Genomic DNA, 26,214 nt, shown 5'->3' with positions numbered 1-26,214 from the left:
CAGACTAAAAGAGCCCCTTTATTTGTCATTGACATCCAAAAAAAATGGCATCTCAGTTGTGTCGTCTTACTCGTCCCTTGCTTACTAATTTAGTAGGAAAAGGGGGTAAGCATTTCAATAAATTCTGATTTACATGAATAGAATCTCTTCCATCGTTTCACCTATAGACATGCAAATAGCTTTCTTCCGTGGCCATACTATTGGGTCTAGACTAGATATTATTATTATTATTCGTAGTGATAGTGTTTTTATATTTAATGCACCTCCATTGACGGTGTATCTTAATCAAATAACGGACCGTTTTTATACAACTCCGTCACGCATGTGCATCCCACCCAATTTCATCAGCGATATTGTGTTTCTGTATTTGGACAAAGCGAAAGTTATATTGTGACATCTGTAGGATGTTTTTATTAGGGGTCCTAAATATTAAAATAAGGTAGAGGCTAGGGAGACCAAGATTTTGTCTCCCTAGCCATATTGGTCGATTTTGGCTAGGGAGACCAAGATTTTCGTTTATGGAACTGTTTCTTTATGTTAAAGAGGCGAGTTTTTTCTTCTATTATTCATTGCTTGCCTGTATGTTTTTGTTGTTCTTTCATTTTTTAAATGCATAAAACCGCTGGGCTAGATATGGTGGGAGAATTATGTAAAAACGGAAAAAATCATGACGCTATTTTAATACGAAATGGAAATCAAAGATAAGTACAAGCAACAAGAACAAAACCTTGAGATAATTACTGTCAAGTTTGTTTTTTATTAGATAACAATGCATGCTGAGCCCTCTTTGGACACGGAGAGAAAATAATAGGTGGCGTTTTTATGCACCTCCGTTGGCGGTGATGGTAAATTAATGAAAATGTTGCTGCATACGTCCATGAGGTTTAAATAGTTTTAGATTGTAGTTTAGCACGCTGCTTAGTGATTACCGATGTACAATGATAATAAATTAAAGAATAATAACAATAATTTAAAAAATCAAAAGTAAAAAGAAACATGGCACACAAATACTGATCTCAAATAAATAATTTTAGAAAATTAAAATCGAAGCTTTTTAAAAACATGTTTTTGAAAAAAAAAAAGCAAACAAAAACAAAGTAAATGTAAATAAAAAAAAAATAATGTCAACAATGGGAATCGAACCCGGTACTTTCAAGGTTGGAGTCTGACAGCTTGTCCACTGCGCTATGGAGCCACCTGACTGCTCATCACATTTAATAAGGTCTTTCTAAAACATTATTTTACCTTCAATGCAACTTCTATTTTCTGGTTTTATACTTCGATTTTTTAAATTATTATTATTTTTATATAAATTTATATAAAAAAAAGAAAAAATTGTGTGGGCGACCGGCCGATAACTTGCATCTCTTTTCTGACATTTGTTGGCGTGATTATACCCCCCCCCCCCCCCCCCCCAACCAAAAAGAATAAAAAATTTTAAGCAAAAACAGCAACAAAGACAAACAGGCAAGCAATAAATAAATAGAAGTAAAAACTCGCCTCTTCAACATAAAGAAACAGTTCTATAAATACAGTTTTACGCCGGGGACCAAAATCTTGGTCTCCCTAGCCAAATTGGCCGATTTTGGCTAGGGAGACCAAAATCTTGCTCTCCCTAGACACTTCCATCCGAATAATAATTTAAATAATCGAAATATAAAACCAGAAAATAGAAGTTGCATTGAAGGTAAAGTAATGTTTTAGAAAGACTTTATTAAATGTGACGAACAGTCCGGTGGCTCCGTAGCACAGTGGACAAGCTGTCAGACCTTGAAAGTACCGGGTTCGATTCCCATTGTATTGTAGACATTTATTTTTTAAAAATTTACTTTATTGTGAAAGTCAACATTTTTGTTTTTTTTCTTCTTTTTTTTTTTTTCGATTTTAATTTTCTTAATTTATTTATTTGAGATCAGTATTTGTGTGCCATGTTTCTTTTTACTGTTGATTTTTTAAATTATTGTTATTATTCTTTAATTTATTATCATTGTATAAACGTATACCGGTAATCACTAAGCAGCGTGCTAAACTACAATCTTAAACTATTTAAACCTCATGGACGTTGCAGCAACATTTTCATTAATTTACCATCATCGCCAACAGAGGTGCATAAAAACGGTGCGTTTTTGTACACCTCCAACGGAGGTGCATAAAAAAACGCCACCATATATATTATCATCAGTCAGGGTGAGAATAGAGGTAGCCGACCCTTTTCGATATTCTCACCCTCTGGAGGCCAAAATCACGGTCTATCTTGCCAAAATTGAAGTTAAAAAAGAATACAAAAATAAATTTCGTATGGGGGGGGGGGTATGATGTTAATGTTAGCTACAAGGCCTAAAAAAAAACAAAAACAAACCAATATATAAAAAAGAAATAAATTTTTAAAATCCACAACTTGAAGAAGCAGTTCTGTAAATGAATACGCAGTTAACCTAGCAAAAAAACTAAAAGTATTGTTTTAAAAAAATTTAATTTAATTTTGTGTGGGCGACGGATCCGATATCTTGCAATCTCTTTTCTGACATTTTTTGGTGGTGGGGGGAGGGGGGGCGTGATTATAAAGAGCCAAAAAATAATAATAATAATAGCAAGAACAGCTTCAAAAACAAACAGGCAAGCAATACATAAAAGAAGAAAAAACTCGCCTCTTTAACATAAAGAAATAGTTCCATAAACGAAAATACGGTTTTTCGTTGGGGGGCAAAAATCTTGGTCTCCCTAGCCAAGATCGACCAATATGGCTAGGGAGACCAAAATCTTACCTAAATAAAACGTGAGATTCAATCTTACTTTAACCTAACACCATATCTTAGTCTTAATGTTATCATTAACAAACAAGCTATGCAATTGTAGCTTAATTGGTGGAAACGATTTATTCTGCATTAACAATAGGGAAATTATTATCTGGATGAAAAAAATATCAGTGTTGCTGTTAAGAGGTTAAAATTGAAGGAATCACATATCGTAAAACACTTCCGTAGCACCCCTTCAGGTGACCCATTGTTTCTTTCATCTTCCCCAATACCTCCTCTCTCTATCTCTCTCTCTCTCTCTCTCTCTCTCTCTCTCTCTCTCTCTCTCTCTCTCTCTCTCTCTCTCTCTCTCTCTCTCTCTCTCTCTCTTGTCATAGTGTCATCCCTTCCCCTTCGCATCTCACGGTGAAACGAAAACTTTCAGCTCGGTTTGCAAATACATGTAGGATTTGTCTTTCACTAGGCCTAGGCTAATGGATTAAAAACCAAGACATCAGGTAGTGGGTGTCTGGCCAATTTAATCAGGCATTTGGCCGTCTGACAGCCCAGCTACTGCTTACGTTCATTCATACTGCATCCACCATTGAGTACAGACGATAAAAGTTATTTTGCATTTATTTATTTTCCATGTTAATTTGTGTATTATTTGTCTGACGAAGGGTTTGTACCCGAAACGTCCATTGTCTGTTTTGTTCCCATACAATGCCTCTCCATTTTCACTCTTTCGTTAGTATTTTTATGTTCTGCCTATAAGACATACACACACACACACATACATACATAAACAAACAAACACGAAGGGGGGGGGGGGGGGGGGGGCAAGGGTAGGAGTAGGAATGAAAGAAATCAAGGTCATAAGTTACTGTGCACCAAGCTCAATGCCACCTTTGCCCCTCCCACCCAAAACACGGTACAAGGTTACCGTGTACGTAGATCCTGATGCTAGGTGCCCGGTTACCGTGTACATAGACACTCCGTTATAATTATAATTTGTAACTGTGTTTTCAGTCCACCAGTGGACTGAATACACAGCTATGTATTCAGTATACCGCAAAAGATTATTATTATACGGGCTAAACTGTTTTACCGAGCGCGAGAAGGCGAGGTGGCCAGCTGTTTTAGCACAGCGTAATTGTAACCGGGGTGGGGTGAGTTAGGTGTTTGAGCTCCTTTCTAGGCATAATATTTTCTTTCTTTTTTTTTTTTTTTTTTGGTTCTCCCTTGGCAAAAAAATTATTAATTTTCAACTTCAACACGTTGACAACATTCCTGGTGATTAGAGAAGTTTGAACATTTAACATTTTTTTATTTAATTACTTTTACTCACTTTTATTATTATTATTTTAATTTAGAACACAGTGAGACGTCAAAATTTATTGCCTTGTGCATTCCTTGTACGTAACAATATGAGTCAGGAGAAAAACGAACAAACAAAACAAAAACAAAAAAAGAAAAGAAAAGGAAAAGTTAAGAGAAGTCATAGGGTCTTGAATATGTTTGAGGGAGCTTCAGAGAGAGAGGGGGTGGGAGAGATTAGAGATATAGAGAGAGATAGATAGGGCTAGTAGAAAGGAAGAAATGGGATACTAAAACTCTGATCTCCTTGGAAAACTCCTCGGTTTTGATAATCACAAAAACTGTAACGGACTAGGGAAAATTAAAAATAGATAGAAATGTTAAGGAAGACGACTCTACATTCTTTTAAGGACTCTATTGTTTTTAAAGGTTTGATGGCGCTTATAAAACATTGTGGTCATTTTAGGGCTTGTAGAATGGAAGAAATGGGATACCAGTCAAAAAATTCTAATTTTACAAGACATGATAGACAAAGAACAATAGACTAGCCCTACAAGACAAAGGACCTGTCATCTGCATTTTTTGCGGCCGCAAATGGCAATTTGCGGCCGCAAATATCAGGGCGATCCGCAAATTTTGGCAAATTTCCCAAAATTGGCAAATCGTGGCAAATTTTGGGAAAATTGGCAAATCGCGTGACAAATTTTGTGAAAAAAAAGAAGCGAAAACAAAATAACTAGGAAAAAAAGTGCGAAACTTGAGAAATGTTGCAGCTTTGCCTGGGCCCAAACCAAGGGAAGCTACTCTCTACGGATAATGATCCTTTAAAATCTTTGTAACAACGCTATTCATAATATAGCCTCCTTAAATGTAATAAATTGTCTTTTATATTTTTTTTTTCTGTATCGCATGTTAATTTTTGCTGAAATGCTTAGTTCTCCTCGGCAAATTTTTTGGCAAATTTTGCTCTTTTTTGCAAATTTTTTGGCAAATTTTGGGGGTTTTTTGGGCAAATTTTGGCAAATTTTAGGTCCCAATTTGGCAAAAAATGCAGATGACAGAAGGACAAGGAATGATTGTGAAAGAAAAGATGTTGGAAGAAGACAAAGTCAAGACTGCCCGGGGCGGGGGAGGAAGGGGGACAGGCGTGCCTGAGGCCAGTGATCGATGTGAAAAGTGACCAAATAGAACCTTACTTGGGCAAACAAAACTAAAACTCTGATTTCCTTGGAAAAATCATCGGTTTTGATAATCACAAAAATTCTAATAGACTGGGAAAAAAATTAAAATAGATATAAGTGTTAATTTTGAATTAATTATAGAAACATTATTCTCTGTGAGGCCAATTTTGGCCAAATTGGTTAGGCCAATTGTTACTGATTTTATGACATTAAGATATAAAGATATTTTCAACAACAATCGGAATAATGATATTACAAAAGGTCCCACAAAAGTATAGCTGTAAATTATTAAACAAGTCTGCTGATTAAATTAAATTATAATAACTTTATTTTAAAAGATAAAGAAAATGTCAAAATTAAAATGAAAGGTTTGACAACTAAAACATGCCTTTTCAGTAACATATAAAGACAATACAATACACACAAACAAATCTTGTCTTGTTGTCATCTCGGGTTTGCTCCTCTGTAATCTTGACACAGCGTTGCTCTGGTTTTTTGTGAAGATGTGTAGCATGGACTATATATACCGATTACGACCCAACAAGTATTGAAAACAACCGTGCATCTCAAATTTGTTTTACGTACAGGACTTTGTACTATCCTTCTGGATCTGGATAGAGACTTGACTGACTCAATTTTTAACCCATTAACGCCCAAATCGCCCGTAATCGCCCGCTCAGAAATCATCTGCATAAGTCCGGTACGCCCGATATCGCCCGCCAGGTACCCAGTGTCATTGAACCCGTATATTAAAAATGTGTGTAGAACCACTTCTTTTTAATTGAAAAACGAAAGTAGAGAAAGAGTAAAAGCGAAACTAGCCGTTTCCCGATTGTTTTTATCTCAATTCGTTTGTCTGTTGCGATTTTTTGAAGTTTGTCGACCAAATCGGTTGTGGTAACGTCCTTTTATTTTTTATTTTTTTTTTGCTGGAATGGCGTTTGAATTACTCAATTCTCGGGCGTGATCAACGTTTTTTAATGGATAGTGATGATGATAGTACTCATTCAGACACTGAATCAGACATTGAGGTTGAGTTGGATGCGCATTTTGATGACATTGACAATGGGTTTCATGTGTTTTAATATTATTACATTATTTTTCACTTTAACATTTTTTTTTCAAATCAAAATATGAATCAATAGTCAAAAACAATACATCAAATTAAAGGCCATTCATTCTTCTTTCCAAAACAGCTTTTATTTTGTTTCTAGCATGCCTCACATTCTTGCAATTAATTTTTTAATGAAGTGTACTATGACATTTGGAAGAGTTATCTCCCCTCGCATGGTCAGTGAGAGACATTTTTTCAGATTATGCCCGGGCAGCAATGGGTTAACCGCACCTTTTACTATCACACTCTTTTATTGAGATGTGATATTACGACATATTATGTCGCTTTTCAATTCGTCACTGACCGACCAGCTTTTGATATTTTACAACACAGTGTTTGGTCTCCTGTGTTATATTTCTATACCGGCCTGTATAACACAGTTTCGGCCTTCTCTGTGTTATACTTTTATTGGGACATCAGATTTGCCTTCCCTGTACTATGATTTGGTCCCCATAGCCTGCACTATCCCTTGCTATCCTCCAGCCCCAAACGTACTTCACAATCAACCCTGCATTATGTGAAGGATAGCAAGTGACGTTTGGCGGCCTGCCATGAGTTTATATAACCATGGTGAGTAGTATTCATATGACGACTGTGAGACATTGTCATCACAAGATAGCATAGCAACAGGTTTGAAAAATAACAACTCATGGTTGCCTTAAGCTAATATCCCATTGAGACTTAAGCTCGTTCGACAGTAACGTGACACCAATGGCTTTCTGGCAGCCATGGTAAGAATCCCGGGCACCCGATTTCGAGCAACTCTCAATCAAGACTTTCCGAGAGTAAATAAAATGCTGTAAATTATATTATTAAGCCGTCAAATTGTTATACATTTTATGCCTGTCCATTTCTGATGATGGCTAACCTACAATAGGCTCAATATCAGTGTCGTCAGTATCGATTAAGGTAAGTATCGACGATATTTGGTCCTTTTGAAATGTTTTTATTTCCGGTGGACTGAATACACAGCTGTGTTTTCAGTCCACTTATGGACTGAAAACACACTTCCTTGTAATTTATACTAGTAGTATAGAGCTGAATAACTTTTCGAATCGAATTGAACTGAATCGGTCGCTTTCGAATCGAGCTGAGCAGCGCCGGTCACCATTTTCGTAAATAAGTGAAATAATCGATACTGGTCAATATCGACGATACAAGCGAATAAGTAAAGGAAGGACTTCCGTAGTTTCACAGCACCTAAAGAGGGGATTTTTATGAGTGGGTTGATAAAAAGGATGGTTGTGGTATTTATATGGGAAAAGAAATAAAAAACGATTTTTCAACTCCCCAACTTTGATTTTATTCAATCTTTGATATTAAAATACATCATTAATATTGTTTTATATACCTACATGAATATGCATCCATTTCATCAATTTTATTTAATGATTATGAATCTGAAATACAAGAGCATATATTAGCAACATGACATAGAAATCAAATGAAATTATAATAGCCACCAGCGGTGCTCAAACCCACGTAGTTCAGTTCAGAAGTTGAAGACTTTTCAATTGAGCTGATGAATTAGTTGACAATTGAAAGTTTGATTTCTGTGTCGCTGCTGCGATGAGTTTTTGCTTTAAAATGGCATCAAAATTCTAAAAATAGCGACCAATAAAAATGTATTTAAACCAATGAGAATGGAGAGAGAGAGAGGGTTTGTATCTGTTTGTGTATATGTGTATGTGTAAAATGTATGGAATGAGGGTTGGGGAGAGAGAGAGGGGGGGGGGGGGCAGGGGAGGAAAGAATGGATTTACATTCAAAGGTTGTGTGTGTAATGTTTCTGTCAAGTAGCCTATGTACTAGTAATTTATCCAAGAAAGTCTCTCTGTTATTTGCAAAAAGTAAGTTTTATTGTTTAAATTAGTACAGCTGATTGAGACTTATACCATTTGCATTAAGTTTTAATGTGTTATTTACAGGAACACTGCATTTCTGTCATTTGCAGTGGTATTGCAGTTTGAGCATTTTAGTGTTGTTTGCAGTAGTAAAATAGACCATAAAGACAGATGAGATTGTTCTTACAGTTTCCAAGCGTTGTTGCTTCACTCTAAGCTTGCAGTATAATGTTATGTTCTGTTAAAAAGACTCTTTGTGACAACAATCATATAACTCTGTTCCTAGCACTGCACTGTGTCCTTATGTGAGTTATTTTACACATATACTACCCCACTGGACACAGATATGAATGAGTATTTGTTTATAGACAATTGGTGACGGATTTGGTAAAAATAGGGCACCTAACAGGTGATTGTGTGAAATGGAACATTGGGGTCTATATAGCCATATTTTGTACTTTTATTTAATTCAAATGGAATGTTGCTTTTACTCTTCACCAGTCAGAAAAGCAGTGCTGTCTTGGTTACTGCTCTCTTGGTGAAAATGATCAAATCTTGAATATAACTTGGATGAAAAAATGATTTGAAAGTAGATCAGGCTTTCTATAGTAGTATCAATTTATGTTTGAGGTCTATGCTAAGTATGAATTGTTTTTATAATTCTGCTACTTTATCATTATTATTACAGTCCACTCTGGATAATCACAACACCTTGGGATCAGCGAAAATGTTGCGATTAACCGAAGTTGTCTTTCCTGTCCACTATTGCAACATTGTACACATATATGGTAAACTCAAACCAGTTGTAAATATTGTTCTTAGTCCACCACAGACTGCGCAATTTGATTGAAACAAAAACCATATGACAGCCCTGTATAGATTTGTCAACAAGCCGACATTTTATTCAGATTGAATTAACTTTCACTCTATTGTTCTCAACATTTGTAACATTTGATTAGCCGTGATGATAGATAATTAATAAGCTCTCACCAAACTCATTGGTCACAATGCACTGTTGCCAATCCCAAAACAATGGATATCGCTCAGTATCTCTTTACAATTGTCATTGTCTACCTGTTGTCAAGTCATACTATGCTCAGCCCCCTCCCCTCCTATTTAATGGTCACAGATTACTTTACAAACCCATACTGCAAAGCGCCGCCCTCTTTTGATTCTAATAGAGTGGTGACACACTACTGTAGCATTAAATCCCGCTCACTCTTGATTCTTCAACATGTCATGATTTCATCCATGATGAAATTTATCATATTTTATTTGATTGATTTCTTGAATTTGCCACTTTTGAGGGCAAAAATTCGTGGCGATTCCCGAAGTTTGTTGCAATTTACCAGTGACTTTTATATAGAATTAATTCGTTTCTTGGGAAATATTGCGATTATCCAGAGTGGACTGTATTATTATTATTATTATTATTATTATTATTATTATTATTATTATTATTTTTATTATTATTATTATTATTATTATTATTATTATTATTATTATTATTATTATTATTATTATTATTATTATTATTATTATTATTATTATTATTATTAATGTTATATGCTCTGTTCTTGTTTTCAATAACAGCTTTTAAACAGACTCCTGCTGTTAGTAATGTTCATAGATACCTGTCAACTGAAACTGGGGCATCAGAGACAAAACGTAAGTTTTGAAATCTACAGTGCTCTCTATCTAAGAGAGTAGCCCTTGGGAGGCAGCATAAAATGCCCTTCTGAGTGGAGTGAATGGTTTATTTTTGATTTTGTTTGAGGGGGTCATTCAGATGCAATAAAAGTAAGCATTACAAAATTTAATAACATAGTAACATATTTATTACAAAATTAGATAAAACATACTAAAGGATGTGCAATCCTCTAAAGTTTTGTTTGGTGGTAATTTAATTAAGTAAAAGTACTGCTTTGTCTAATAACGCCATTTTGACACAAATTTGAGAAATTTTGAACATAAGAAAAAAATTAATGCGATCTTGATATTATATAAAGCAGAACCTTAACTGTGAGATTGGTAACTAAAATAGTCTGGGATGATTTAACAGAACAAAACTTTGGATAATTTCCTATCATTTGATACTTGTTTTGTTCCACTACGTCAATTCATTGAAAAGTTATCTGAATTTATAATTCAACACTTTTTTTAATGTAAGACAGCATTTGTTAATCCTGCGAAATAATGTCCTGTATATGAATTTGAGCTTGAGGAAAGATAGGATGGATATAAAGCTGTTTATATCTCGTTTTTGCTTTGATCATTTCAGTTTTAATGTCAGATCAAATTTTTCTTCTCAGTTCTCAATTATGTATCAGTATTTATTATTGTTTCGAGTCTGTATGGTGAATCTGTATTTGTTAAAGACTGATTAGAATTCATTTATTGAGTAGATTGTTTTGTTTCTTATCAACCAATTTCACACCCATTGTAAGGATTTACACACTCAATGAGGAATTAAGGAATTTTCAGTTTTACTAATTGAGGATTTCACATTATCCACCAAGCTGTATTGATGGGGAATGCCCATTGCAAGCAATCAGTTCTTATTTTCTCTTCGGCCTGAATATATCATACACTATTCCTCATTCATGAAGGTGAAGGGTGAAGATTAACACGCTCCATTTATTGATTGGAACGAGTCACTGATGACGTAATTAATGTAGTTGTAGTGGAACATCCTCCTGCAGAATTGCATTTTTATATTTAAAAAGTAAAATTGGGTTTTTAGAGCATATATTTCCAAAACTTTTAAAAGCATTGTCCTGCAAGAGCAAATTTTTAGTCTACTGAGTTGGTTATAGTGACCACTAGTTTTGCTAGTTGTAGGTGTCATTGATATAATAGATGTTGAAATGTCAACTTATTTGATTTAATACTGCCAAGCAGTCATTCGATTTTATTGATATAGTCATGTAATATAATTTGTTTCAATTTTTCATAAAACTAGCATTAATACCTCTTATACATATAACCCCTTGTTATCATTTAATAATTCGTTTGATATTTTACTTTTTAAATTTCTATAGCCACAGTGATGCCCGCTAACCCTATTATGAAGCAACAGCTTACAGACTATGGTGCTTATGTTGCTGAGTGTCTGCCCAAGTATGTACAGGAAGTACAAGTGAATAATCATAATGAATTAGAGGTATGGATCTTTAAGCTTTGAAATAATAAAGTTTTATATTTCCCTTATCCTAATGAAATATGGATATTGTCATATAATAGTTTATCATTTATTTCCCTGTGAGGCCACATTTCATTCATTACAAGTGACCTGATAGGCTTCTTTTTTTTTTTTTGTATTAGCACTTTTATCATTTCTGTCACTGCCAGGTACTCATTCTAGAGTCGAATAATATGAGTAAAGTGTCCTACCCAAGAACGCAATGCTTTGAATCATTTTTTTTTTTTTGGATGATGATTTTTTAATGTGAACTATACAGTCACTGACCATGTTCGACATTGCTTTACTTAAGTTACAAGACTACCTTTTTGCCATTTATGCCACTGTTACAATGGAACATGATGCAGAACAACACCAGAAATAATAAGACTTAATAGATTGTTATTCACTTTATTTCCTGACATTTCAAAATGATGAGAATCATTGTTAGGAATTACCAGCTATTTAACTGTATTTACTGATGATATGAACCGCAGGAACTGCCTCTAATTTTTTAAATATTATTCTTTTCTAATGATCCCTATCACCATCACCACACACCATTATCACAACCACCACCACTGTATCGCCAGAACTACTGCTGTCACTATAATCCCAACTTCATCTTAATTGGCATCGCTATCATCATTACCGCCAATACCACCACAACTTCTTGTGTTGGGTGGTATTCCCCTTAGGAAGTAGGAAGAGGTTACTGTTGGACCTTTCTGGACTGGTGATTCTTCATCCTTTGTCCTACTATCTCTTTTATCCTAAATAATTTGTCTTGTCCTTGTTCTGGACTGTTTGGTATTGCCTGGGCTCTGCCTAGGGTCTCTTTTCTCTTGTGGGGCTATGTGGTCTTGTGGTATGACAGTCACTTTCGGATCTGAAGGTCCTGGGTTTGAGCCTCGTTCAGCGCATAATTGAGTCCTTGGAAAAGGCTCTTTTCTCGGGTGTACCTGGCCATTAACAGCATTGTCTCTGTCAGAAAAAAAATTTGTAATAACGCCTAACAGGCGTCATGTCTCGTTCTACATGTTACGTGTAACTGTTGGTTAGGAACCCTTTGTAAAGTGCTTTCAGCACATTTAGGGGATATTGGGCTATATAAAAGCTCAAGATTTGTTGTTTTTTTGGGGGTTTTTTTGTTGCCGAGGGGGAAATAGTCTGATGGATTTGTCTTCTTTTACAGTTTCTATATTTTGATGTTATATATGTAATATTATATGCATTTTGTAAACATTTGAGTGTATGCCTGTTAGCAGGGTACCGTGGTCGTGTTAGTGTGGGTTTCAAATTAGACACAGGATTAGATTGCTTCTGATCTTTGCTAAACATGTCCCCTTTTTCATACATTCTTCTTAGGTGCTTGTTTACTTGATTTCGATTTTTTGTCCATTCTATTTATTCTTTTACTGGCATGGAAATGACCTGAAATGTTGCAAGCACCTCAAAATTCCTACAAACAATCATTTTAAAAAAATCTCTTCATCATCACCACCACTTTACAACCACCAATCAACACGCAACATCACTATTTTATTCTACCATTGAAGTGCCAGGTTATCATCACTCTTACTACCACTGTTGCTACCATACTGACATCATATTGTCAACATCACTAACAGAATCACCACCAATTTATCATAATCATTATTATTATCTAGCAATTTTATGTTTATTTGTTGAATGTATGGAATGGGATTTTTATTTTGGAAGGGGGGATATGTTGTAAAAATTAATTCACATTTGGTTGAGAAGAGTTCATGCAACCCACATTTTCCAATTAAGCTTTTGGCTATGTTGGCAAAATGCTAACGTATTTTGAAACTACAGTGCAGCAAGAAAATCTAGAAATCACAGAAATCTCGAACACATGTAAATTCCCCGTTTTGATCCTTCTGTTTTTATTGTACTGGCAACATGAAAATATCGAACACTATCGGAGGCTGACACATAAATCTCAAACAAAATAGACCTTAACTTTCACATTTATTGATAAAATTCTTTTGCTTTATGTTTGTATTGAACAGAAACGATAACTGCCATCGCTCTTTATGTGGCCTTAAATGTATTGTTAATGTGTGTGGAGTATGCGTGTGTGTTTAAGGGGAGTTGTGTGAATCATGTTTGACCAGTGTCTAATTCACTCGATGCCTCACTCTAATGTGTACCAGTTTTATTCTGCCGTTGTTTTTAAAAACACAGCATCTGTAATATTAACCAAATAGCACATACTGTGTTCTTTAATAAACGACAGTATTGTACAGTGTATTAAACTCAAAGAAGTAATTAGAGGTGGGGTGAGAAGAGAGGCATGAGAGAGATAAGTGAGGAGTGGTATGGATTAGGTAACGGATTTGTAAGATAAAAGACGTCGCATGCTGAGTGTGCTATCAACAATAGGACATGCTGGCTTTGTGTATGTAAAGGGGAACATTATTCCACCTGTTGTTGAATGAAACAAGTCACATAACACAACACTCATTATAATGGGACCTCACCTAAACAACCCACAGTTAACCCCTCCCCCATTCACACACAACATAGAAATCTCAAACAAATAGACCAGGTCCCAACGTGTTTGAGATTTCTGTGCTGCTCTGTATGTGGCTGATACACAGTGGATTAGGGTCTGCTTTTATAATCCACAGAAACGAAGGAATATAAGAAGGAATTTTGTGAAACTGAATGCATAAGAACATTATCAGTCATTAACTTATCATTACTGTACTTGACAGAAACATAGAACTCTTTAAAAAAAGGAAGAAGTTTCAATTGGTGAATGAGGGTGTATGGAGAAAAGAGATTAAATTTAAATTTGATTAGTGGACAAGTTTTTATGTTTGTTATATAGTCTTGTTATTGTGATTTTGTTCTGTCCACCACAACAGGTGATGATTCACCCTGATGGAGTGGTACCTGTGATGAGCTTTTTGAAGTGCCACATGAATGCCCAGTTTACCAACATTGTAGACATTGTAGGCCTTGACAAGCCATCATTGGAAAACAGATTTGAAGTAATCTTTTTAGACTTTCCCTTCCTCCTTCTCTCTCTCTCTCTCTCTCTCTCTCTCTCTCTCTCTCTCTCTCTCTCTCCCTCTCTCTCTCTCCTCTCTCTCTCTCTCTCTCCTCTCTCTCTCTCTCTCTCTCTCTCTCTCTCTCTCTCTTCTCTCTCTCCCTCTCTCTCTCTCTCTCTCCTCTCTCTCTCCTCTCTCTCTCTCTCTCTCTCTCTCTCTCTCCCCTCCCTCCTCCCTCCCCCCCCCTGTGTGTGTGTGTGTGTGTGAAAAGCACATACAATAGGTTCTCTGAATCACTGTTTTTTTAAAAATTGTGACTATCACGTCCAAAAACCGGTAACAACCATCTGTTCTCCACATTGTTATATTATAAATTATATCTCATTTCTCTGTGCCATTGTTATATCGAAATAAGACATGGGGGTATTTTTGCTGTTTTGGGTGTGACATTTTAAAATTCCCTCTACATTACAGTGATGTATAGTAAAGTAAAAGGAGTAAAAATGACTCTTATAAAAGATACAACACAAAGTAAACGATGTTTCTGCCTTTGGCCTCCTCTGGTAAACAAGAAAAGGAAATATGTAATATTACATTTGCATTATGGTCGGTAAATGAGAAAAAGAGAGCATGAAAAGAAAACATTATAGGTAAACATATGTGTGTGAGTGTGTGTGTGTGTGTGTGCAAGGGAAGGAGAGAGAGAGAGAGAGAGAGAGAGAGAGAGAGAGAGAGAGAGAGAGAGAGAGAGAGAAAGTAATGAGATGAAATTTAAACTGAGATCAAAGCTATATAAATCAAGCATAAGATAGGGGGGTGGGGGAGAGAATAGGGAGAGGTTATTGAATAATTCTAGACGACGATAGTATTTTATTGTCCTCTTCCCTCTCCTTATTAAATAAAATTAAAGGAAAAAAAAAGGAGAGGGGAACAGAGAGGAAGAGAGAGAGCAGGAGAGAGCGTTTCAAAGTTGATGCAAATTTTTAAAATAAAGGAAAGAGAAAAACAAAACTAGATTGACCTAACTGAATAAAAGAGATAGGTAAATATGAAATTATTCTAAAATAGAAATAAAAATAAAATAAACTTAGCCCATTACACTGGTGCCAACATACGTAAAAAAATGTGTCTTTTTAAGCATTTCGTTCATTGTGCGCCTGTAACACATTTTGCTGAAAATCATATGCATTATTAAATTTCTACTATAAAAACATTTTAACACTCTTACACTCTTTTAGTGTACTTCGTTCAATGTAATAGTATCTTGTTGGGTCATATCAGATTTCTACATGGATTCTGGAATTTAGTACTATTTATATATTTAGTCAATAAAGAGTAAATTTATTCATTAATTTGAATATTTCTATATTATTGCTAGAATAGTCTAATTGCTCATCATCAGAATTAGCCGTAGTTATGTTTTTATTTCAGGATTGTAAGCATTTTTTCAAAATCTTACTTGTTTGGCTTTCCATTGTACACATTCTCATGGGCTAGGGTTCGCAGCACTGACATTAATATCTCTTACTATTTATCTCACACATTTTTATTCCACAGCTGGTGTACCTCCTCCAGTCTTTGCCTTTCAATGCCAGAATCCAAGTAAAAACCTACACAGATGAGCTGACACCCATTGACTCAACGTGTGAGGTGTTTGAGGGAGCAAACTGGATGGAAAGGGAGGTATGTCCCTAAAAAAAGTCGTTTTCTTTTAATATGTTATTCATGGCAATCACTCTAATACAGACTTTGTGGAGTACATCTGCTTTACAAATGATGCATATTATTATTATTATTATTATTATTATTATTATTATTATTATTATTATTATTATTATTATTATTAGCATTATTATTATTATTATTATCACTATTATTATTATTATTATTATTATTATTATTATTGTTATTATTATTGTTATTATTATTATTATTATTTAGGCCTGGTAATCTTCCTCCAACAATTGTCGAGTTGCGGACAGTACCCCTTTGCTCGATAAACTCTGTCTGCATAAAAATTTTAAAAAGAAAAAGAAAAAAATCTGTTGTGTTAAATGAATAAACAAACAGAAAAGAAAAACAAAGGCATTTTAATTTCTTCACCTTGAAAAAAAACGAATTGTGTTTATTCTTTCAAGTCAAAAACAAAACAAGACCAGTTAGCTATTAATATTGTGTGGAGGTAAATTACACAAAACATCCTCAGTCGTTCATAATGTACCAACACATAAAAGTATGTGTATAAAAAGTATAAGTATAAAAGTCCTTGAATGTTTATAGTCTGATTGATAGAATTAAGTGAGAACTACTTATAAAAATGGCTGGCTAAAGGAGCTGAGTGATGTCAATTTTGTTCCCTCTATAATTTCATACTGTTATAATTATCACCACTCGCACACTCCACAAGATGTGGCATCACCCCCATGTATTCACTGCCGATTCCTCACTGTGTCTCGCTACAAGTCTTGTCGCGTCACGAGTTGTTGAACACATCCTCGGTAATCAACTAGTACACATAGCGTGTTGGACGGGGCAGTTTCTCTTTATTTTGCTACCGACACACACAAATGTTGAGAACAAAAGAGTGAAAGTGAATCCAATCTGAATAAGATATCAGCTTGCATCAAAGCTGCTTTTGCTTGTCAAAATTTATTCAGGGCTACCATATAGTTTTTGTTTCAATCTAAGAACAATGTTTACAACAACTGGTTTGAGTTTACCATATATGTGTAAAATGTTGCAATAGTGTAGGGGAAACTTATCTTTTGTTTAATTGCAATTCGGTTAAATGCAACATTTTCGCTGATCTCAAGGTGTTGCGACTATCTGGAGTGGACTGTATCAGTAATGTGTTTTTTAAATTATTTTCTTATTTATTTGTTTGTTTGTTTTTCGGGTTTTCTTTTGGGGGGGGGGGGGGTTCTAAATTTTTAATTTAGTTTTTAGGATTACATTTATTTTTCTCACTTCTTTTTTATTTGAAGGTTTTCTTTCTCTTAATGATCCAGCATCCATTACACTCCAGGGGACATTGCATAATATCAATCTGTTTTTGTTTCGTGCCTTTGTTTAGATATGGGATATGTATGGAGTATTCTTTGCCAACCATCCTGATCTTCGTCGTATTCTCACAGACTATGGATTTGAAGGGCATCCCTTTAGGAAAGATTTCCCTCTCAGCGGATATGTCGAGGTATCGATTTAAACTGTTTCATTATTGCATGTAACCTCTGCCATATCTTAGAAATATATTATTTTCATCTCCTCATCCTGGGTTTTTTTTCCCCGACCTCTCATAGTGGGCAGGGAGGCACTTACTTTGTCTTCTGCCCCCTTATATCTGTTTTCCAACATGCTTTCTGTCTTTTTGTCTTGGGATGAGATTACTTGGTTTTGTCCTGGCCCTGGCCAGATACCCTAGCTGGGAGGAAAACATCAAATGTATAGTTAGAGTTTTGGGAGATGATTTTTTGTCTTGTAAATCATCTCTCCATTTTGCACTGTATTATGTTTACACGTTAAGAAAAATAGATATAGATGAAAATGACAACGCCATTATTGCAAGCCTGTACTGGACACAAAATACCAAAATAAGAAGCGGGAATATAATATCTGACCCTGTGGAAATCAAGTGGGGTATCTGACAAGGTTGTGTCCTCTCACCGTGCCTTTTCTATTTATGATAAGAATTTATATTCAGAGAAATAGAGATGATGCACGGCGTAGTTGTGAGTGGAAGAAACATCAATAACTTAAGATATGCAGATGATACAGTACTACTGGCATCAAACAAAGAAGACCTGCAGAAACTGATAAATAAGACCAACAAAATAAGTAATAATTATGGACTGAAAATTTATATACAGAAAACGAAAATAATGATATTCACATGAGCAGAAGAAAAACCCAAAGCCATCATAACAGTAGATGGGAAAGAAATAGAACAAGTACAGGCTTATACATACCTCGGCCAGTACATCACAGAAGATGGCAGATCTATTGCAGAGGTCAAAAGAAAGATCAGCATTGCTAAAACAAACTTCGTGAAAATGAGAAAACTACTCACTAGTTTAAAATTATCAACAAAAACAAAAGTACGTATGGCTAAATGTTATGTATCGTCCACATTCCTATATGCATGTGAAACATGGACCATACGAAGGAAATAGAAAGAAAAATCAATGCCTTTGAGATATGGGTATACCGAAGAATTCTGAGAGTATCATGGACCAGAAAGAAATCAAATATGTGGACATCCTTGAGATAACAGTCGCATGGTGAAAAGATTTGAACAGAGATATTGACACTTTTAGTCAAGAGGTCAATTTTTATGAAAGATGAATTCTCATCAAAAATCATTAAATCAAACATTTTTCTACATATTGATGAAAAATTTTAATTGAATTCTGCTCCTAAATATTTTATTTTAATTTTATTTATGAAGGTAATTATTATACTTAATATCAACTCTTGTCAACTTTGGAAGCGATTTTCTCAAAATTAGGGTTTCACACCCTAGTCCATGCATATGACCATAACTTCATGAAAAATCACCCGATTTGCTTCAAATAAAGATTAAAATGCTCAGAAGACATTGGGCCTTCAAAAAATGCAAAAAACAAAAAAACAAAAAGCAAACATAAATTATCACCATGCAACTGATTATGTCAGGGACTTTCACATATTCTGGTTCTTATTGATGCAGACCAAAGGTCCAGAAAACTGTTGGCAGAAGTTAAAATGAGAAAACTGACTTATTATGGACACATTCGGAGAAAACAATACCATCCAAAAATCAGTGCTGGAAGGAAATGTAGCTGGCAGAAAGGCACGGGCCAAACCAAGGAAGTCCTGGATAGGAAATGTGGAGGCAACAACTGAAAAAAGATAATCGACTGCTCGGTAATGGCTCTTGAGTGTGAAGAATGGCGTTCCATGACATTCAACAGAACTCTGGTAAGATAACATGTTATATATGAGTGTATTCCTCTTAGTGGGGACCTGTGCTTGTGTCTGGATGAGACTTTTAGGTGATCTCAAACTAAGTACTTCAATAGTGTGCTCTTGGAATCTATATCTGTTTCCTACTTGAATCAATTCCCCTTTGTCTTACCTTTTCTTGGGTGCTTTAGTTGTCATTCTAGAATCTTTTCACAGTCCACTTTTCTTCCTTTTTACTGACGCTGATATGACCTTAATGTGTTGCAAGTGCCATAAAACCCTTAAAAACTTAAATATAAAACATCTCCTCATCTTTCTTCATGTTTATGTTGATGATAATAATGATGAAAATGTTACTGTTGGGTCTGTGGGAAATATGAGCACGGCAATGGTGGAGTTTCTATGACTATTTTAATTATTGATTTACCTCCTCCCCCTCTCTCTCTCTCTCCCCTCCCTCCCCCTCTCACTCTGTCTCTGTCTCTTTCTCTCTCTCTCTTTCTTTTTCTTTTTCTTTCTCTTTTTCTTTAATCATTCACTCTCATGAGGCTGTTGATGGTCAAAAAAGTTCTACAAGTGCATTGACCCTCAGTGACAAATAACTTTTGCTTCTCAATGATAGATTAGATATTAATTCTGACCCATGAATCAATATGACATTATTACTTAATGTCGTGGATGACGACAAATGGGCTTAATGTCACAATGATCAGATATAGAAAACTTACATTTTTCAAGATTAAAAAACCCAAATTCAAGGTTACCAATTTTCCATATATTTATGGAATTCAGTATGTTATAAACCCTCTCAGTATATTTTCCAATCACCTGCTAAACAGGAAAAAAAGTAAGTAAATAATGTCTCTTTACTGGAGTTCAGCACTCAGACATGGGTCGGTATATGTGTTTGGGTAAAACTTCAGTAAATTTTTGCCTCCTGAATTGGCAACCCTGCAAAATACTCTTCTCAGTAAATTTATTTCTTTTATTACTTTTAACTCAAATTTTATAACTTAAGTTGAAAATTTGATTTAAAACCTCGGTTTCACCCCAGTATTATACTGTCTTGAGATGATTGATCACAGTTGCATTTATCTTTTATCTAGGTCCGATATGACGATGAAGTTAAACGTGTAGTTGTGGAACCCTTAGAACTGACACAGGAGTTCCGGAAATTTGACAACAGCACTCCATGGGAGACTTTCCCCAAGTACAGGCTGGCTGAAGGCAAGGGGGAAGAAAAGGCAGCAGAACCAGACAATGCTGAGAAGAAATGATTTCAATCTGTTTGTTTAGTTTCTTAATATTTTATTTTATGGTATTCTTGTTTTCTTAAGTGTCGTTTGATTGGATGATGTTTGTGAGAATAACTGGGGAAGTCTGTACATTGTTAAATGAGGAATAAATGGATGTGGATTGTATATAGGATAACTACAATAGAAATAAAAATGTAATAATGATACACGAATGGACTACTTTGATGTATATAGAGTCAAAGACAGATATATCGCCAATGTCGGTATATTAGTCTTTACAAAAAATTAAAGGGAATCAGAGGGAAAATACAAGATAACAACAAGGGAAATTAATCTGGATGATTTGGTGGCCTTTAAAAGGGCCCATTTTGAAATTTAGGATGTTCATCACTTAATTTGAGTTAATGTAGTGTATTATACACAGTGTTGAGTGAATGTATCAACACCATTTATATCGACATCACACTTATAGGGAATGAGATTAGCGGAAGAGTAGCATCCCTTGATTGGACGTCACCTTACAGAGAGAACGTCAATATGGTTTTGCGCATGCGTCTCTCTCGTCCTCGCTTCCGGTGATGTGTCTCATGCCGCTTTCAAGTAAGGTCATCTGGAGGAAGCTTAGGCATCCTTAAAATGACGAAGCGTTCTTTAATTCGAAGTAGACATAACACAAAAATTTCCATAATAAATGAAAGTTAATGATTTATTCACCTTTATTAGTCATGATAGCGGAACACCACTCGATTCTGCAGCGTTGTGTACCATAGAAAACGTAGGGGGTGCCTGTGATTGTGAAAATACTTACGAAATAGTGAAAATGGAGAGGCTTCGTTTGGGAACGATACAGACAATGGACGTTTCGGGTACAAACCCTTCGTCAGCATAACAATACACAAATTAACTTGGAAAACAAATAAAATAAAAGTACTAGAAGTAGTCGTAGTAGGAGTAATAATAATAATAATAATAATAATAATAATAATAATAATAATAATAAAATAATAATAATAATAATAATAATGATGATGATGATGATGATGATGATGGTGATGATGATGATGACAGTGATGCCAAAACTCCGGTTTCACCGGAAAAAACTCCGGTCTGGAGCCAAAAATTCCGGGCTCCGGGCAACTTCCGTCAAATTCCGGTGAGGTCAATTTGTTCCAAGGATACACCCCCCCCCCCCCCCCCCCCCCCCCCCTTTCCAACCACCATATCATCATCACTGCCACTAGTATTACAACCATCATCACTACCACTACTACTGCAATCACCACCACCACCTCATCATCACTACCACTACTACTGCAATCACCACCACCACATCATCATCGCTACCACAACTACCACCACTATTACAACCACCGCCACCACATCATCATCACTACCACTACTACTGCAACCACCACCACCACATCATCATCACTACCACTACTACTGCAACCACCATCACCACATCATCATCACTGCAACTACCACAACTACTACAGCCACCACAATCACATCGTCATCACTACCACTACTACTGCAACCACCACCACCACATCATCATCTCTGCAACTACTAAAACCACCACTACCACATCATCATCAATACCACTACTACTACAACAACTACCAGCATCACATCATCTTTACAGCTACTACTACAACCACATCCATATCATCATTACCACTACTACTACTACAACCACCATTACATCGTCATTACCACTACTACTACAACCACCACCACCACATCATCACTACCACTACTACTACAACCACCACCACCACATCATCACTACAACTATCACTACTACTACAACCACCACCACCACATCATCACTACCACTACTACTACAACCACCACCACCACATCATCACTACCACTCCTACTACAACCACCACCACATCATCATCATCACTGCAACTACCACTACTACTACAACCACCACTATCACATCATCATCACTACCACTACTACTATAACCACCACCATCATCACTACCACTACTACTACTATAACCACCACCACCACATCATCACTACCACTACTACAACCACCACCATCACCACTGCATCATCATTACCACTGCTACTACAACCACCACCACCACATCATCACCACCACTACTACTACAACCACCACCACCACATCATCAACCACTACTACTACAACCACCACCACCACCACATCATCATTACCACTACTACTACAACCACCACCACAACATCACTACTGCTACTACTACTACAACCACCACTACCACATCATGATTACCACTACTACTACTACAACCACCACTACCAGTTCATCATCACTACCATTTGTACTACAACCATCATCACCACCACATCATCATCACTACCACCACTACTACAACCACCACCACATCATTATCACTACCACTACTACTGCAAGCACCACCACCACTGCTACTACTACAACTGCCACCACCACCGCCACATCGTCATCACTACCACAGCTACTACAACCACCACCACCACATCATCATCACTACCACTACTACTACTACTACAACCACCACTACATCATTATCATCACTACCACTACTACTACAACTACCAGCACCACATCATCATCACTACCACTACTACTACAACCACCACCACCACATCATCATCACTACCACTACTACTACTACAACCACCACTACAACATCATCATCATCACGACCACTACTACTACAACCACCACCACATCATCACTACTACTACTACTACTACTACTACTACTACTACTACTACTACTACTACTACTACCACCACCACATCATCATCACTACCACTACTACTACAACCACCACTACCACATTATCATCACTACCACTACTACTACTACTACAACCACCATCACCACATCATCATCACTACCACTACTACTACAACCACCACTACCACATTATCATCACTACCTCTACTACTACTACAACTACCACTACAACATCATCATCATCATTACCACTACTACTACAACCACCAGCACCACATCATCATCACGACCACTACTATTACAATCACCACCACCACCACATGTCATTATCACTACTACTACAACCACCACCTCATCATCTCTACTGCTACTACTACTACAACCACCACCACCACCACATCAGCATCACTACCACTACTACTACAACCACCACTACCACATTATCATCACTACCTCTAATACTACTACAACTACCACTGCAACATCATCATCATCACTACCACTACTACTACAACCACCAGCACCACATCATCATCACGACCACTACTATTACAATCACCACCACCACCACATCATCATTACCACTACTACTACAACCACCACCACATCATCACTACTGCTACTACTACTACAACCACCACCATCACTACCACTACTACTACAACCACCACTACCACATTATCATCACTACCATTTGTACTACAGCCACCATCACCACCACATCAACATCGCTACCACCACTTCTACAACCACCACCACATCATTATCATCACGACCATAACTACAACAACCACTATCACATCATCATTACTACCACTACTACAATAACCACCAGCACCACATCATTCTCACTCCCACCAGTACTACAATCTCTACCATAAGGTTTTGGCGCTTTACTTCATTTGAAATAAGGAAACTTTGGGATTGTATTTTGGGGAAATTCCTCTTTCGGCATTGACATTCCTACGAGTGGTGTCTGAAACTCCTGTGAGCCAAATTTAAAGTTGGCATCTCTGTGATGATGATGATGATGATGATGATGATGATGATGATGATGATGATGATAATAGTAGTAGTAGTAGTAGTAGTATTGTAGTAGTAGTAATAGTGGTAGTAGTAGTAGTAGAAGTGTCAGTAGTAGGGGGGGGGGGGGAAGGGGTTGAATGGGCAAGGTGTTAGAGCGGCGGTCGAATCTTTGAGAAGGAAATACCAAAAAAAAAAAATTCGAACGGTACCGGTACTGCTACTACTACTACTACTACTACTAGGCGCTGATATAACCTTAATGTGTTGCAAGTGCTGTAAAACCCTTAAAAACAACAAAACACTACTACTACTTCTACTACTACGACTATTATTATTACTACTACTACTAATTACTACTACGACTACTACTAGTACTTATTCTATTACTACTACTTCTTCCAATATTACAATTCTAATATGTCTTTTATCTTCCATTATACGTCAAAAATGCCAATAAGGAGTCAGCGAAGGGCGATGTTGAAAGGTACTACAACAGAAGTTGTAAAAAACGAAATGCTCTAACCAAACTTTCGCACCGTATAGACCACAAAATTTAAAAACTTACAACTTTCAACTGAGGATATATTTCCTTTGGATAAGGAGATTTCACTAATTATGAAAAAGAATTAAAGAATGAAAATAATATCAAGCTTCAAAATATAATGTTATTGGGATGAGATAAAAAAATGTTTAGAATTAAACACACAGTTCGATAAAACTTAAAGATCGCTGAGAAACTATTTAACTCATCGCACAGTTTCACCAGAAGCGAGGACGAGTGAGGCATGCACAAAACCGTATTGACGTTCTCTCTCTTATAACTTCTCCGCCGATGACGTCCAATCAAGGGACGCTACTCTTCCGCTAATCTCATTCCCTGTATCACCGTGTATGTGTGTGTATATTTGTGACATCACAGTCCCAATTTCTTTCCTATAGAACATTAGTAAATAAAGATCTCGTCTATCGACATATATTTTACCAGAAGAATGTTGATATCGTCATTGTAATCTATATATATTGACAAAAAAACAAGAATGTTGATATCGTCATTGTAATCTATATATATTGACAAAAAAACAAGAATGCAATTTATAATAATAATATTCTTCTGTGCGGTAAAATACAACAGCCAAGGAATCGTCATCGATCAGAACCTTGATATCAGCTGTGAAGTCTCAGTTAATGTTGATCGTTGCCGATGGAATGAGTAAACCGGTTGATGCCGAGCCATATTAGGAAGATATCTCACCATCCGAACCAGTTTCCAGCCATGCGGCCATACTATAGCAGCTATCAAGATATTTTACCGCTATGCTTCCTCCTTATTTGCTGTTATTGCCAGTTCTAAGGACATTGTCCATAAAATGATCCCAGGCTTTCAGAAACAGACCACTATAATTGATGCCTTAAACTCAAATTAAGTGATAAATATCCTAAATTTCAAAATTAGCCCTCATAGGGACCACCAAATCATGCATGCATAAGTGCGGAGTTTATGTGAGTGTGTTTGGAGATAGGGGTGTATGTGATCCACTTTAGGCTAGTGTCTTACGTACTTGACTCCTCTACCAGTACCACTGAGAGAACTGTGAGGCAGTGATAGCCTGAGACTGTTACTGTCTCGTACATTTTTTAAAAAAAATGATTAGGGGTGGGGAAGATCGGGTGAGAGGAGAGGATTGAGGGAGATAAGTGATGATCTTAGTTCTCATACCCTCTCAAGTGTGCTATAGTGATAGTGAATGAAACAAGGTGCACCAATGATTAATTGCTGCATACCAATTGGCAGAGGTTGAGGGTGCACTGCATTGGTTGGTGTTTAAATGCATGTGTGGGTGGTTCCAAATGCATTGTCCAAATGATTGGCTGAAA

At 36.2% G+C, this 26,214-nt stretch overlaps 1 protein-coding gene across 1 annotated transcript; it reads left to right on the top strand.

The window, feature by feature from the left end:
* On the top strand, positions 1-20,798 carry LOC144977161 (NADH dehydrogenase [ubiquinone] iron-sulfur protein 3, mitochondrial-like). The gene is made up of 7 exons (XM_078922035.1): positions 1-105; positions 9,785-9,859; positions 11,233-11,354; positions 14,270-14,395; positions 15,953-16,078; positions 17,469-17,588; positions 20,443-20,798. Exons 1-7 carry the CDS (start codon positions 45-47, stop codon positions 20,611-20,613), a joined length of 801 nt encoding a protein of 266 aa, XP_078778161.1. The 5' UTR covers positions 1-44; the 3' UTR covers positions 20,614-20,798.
* Positions 20,799-26,214: the final 5,416 nt, after the last annotated feature.

The sequence above is a fragment of the Berghia stephanieae genome, chromosome 7, assembly GCF_034508935.2.
Source record: "Berghia stephanieae isolate SIO BIC M18660-M18661 chromosome 7, UCSD_Bste_1.3, whole genome shotgun sequence".
Lineage (NCBI taxonomy): Eukaryota > Metazoa > Mollusca > Gastropoda > Nudibranchia > Aeolidiidae > Berghia > Berghia stephanieae.
The sequence above is the reverse complement of the archived record's forward strand: the minus strand, read 5'-3'. Positions and strand labels throughout refer to the sequence as shown.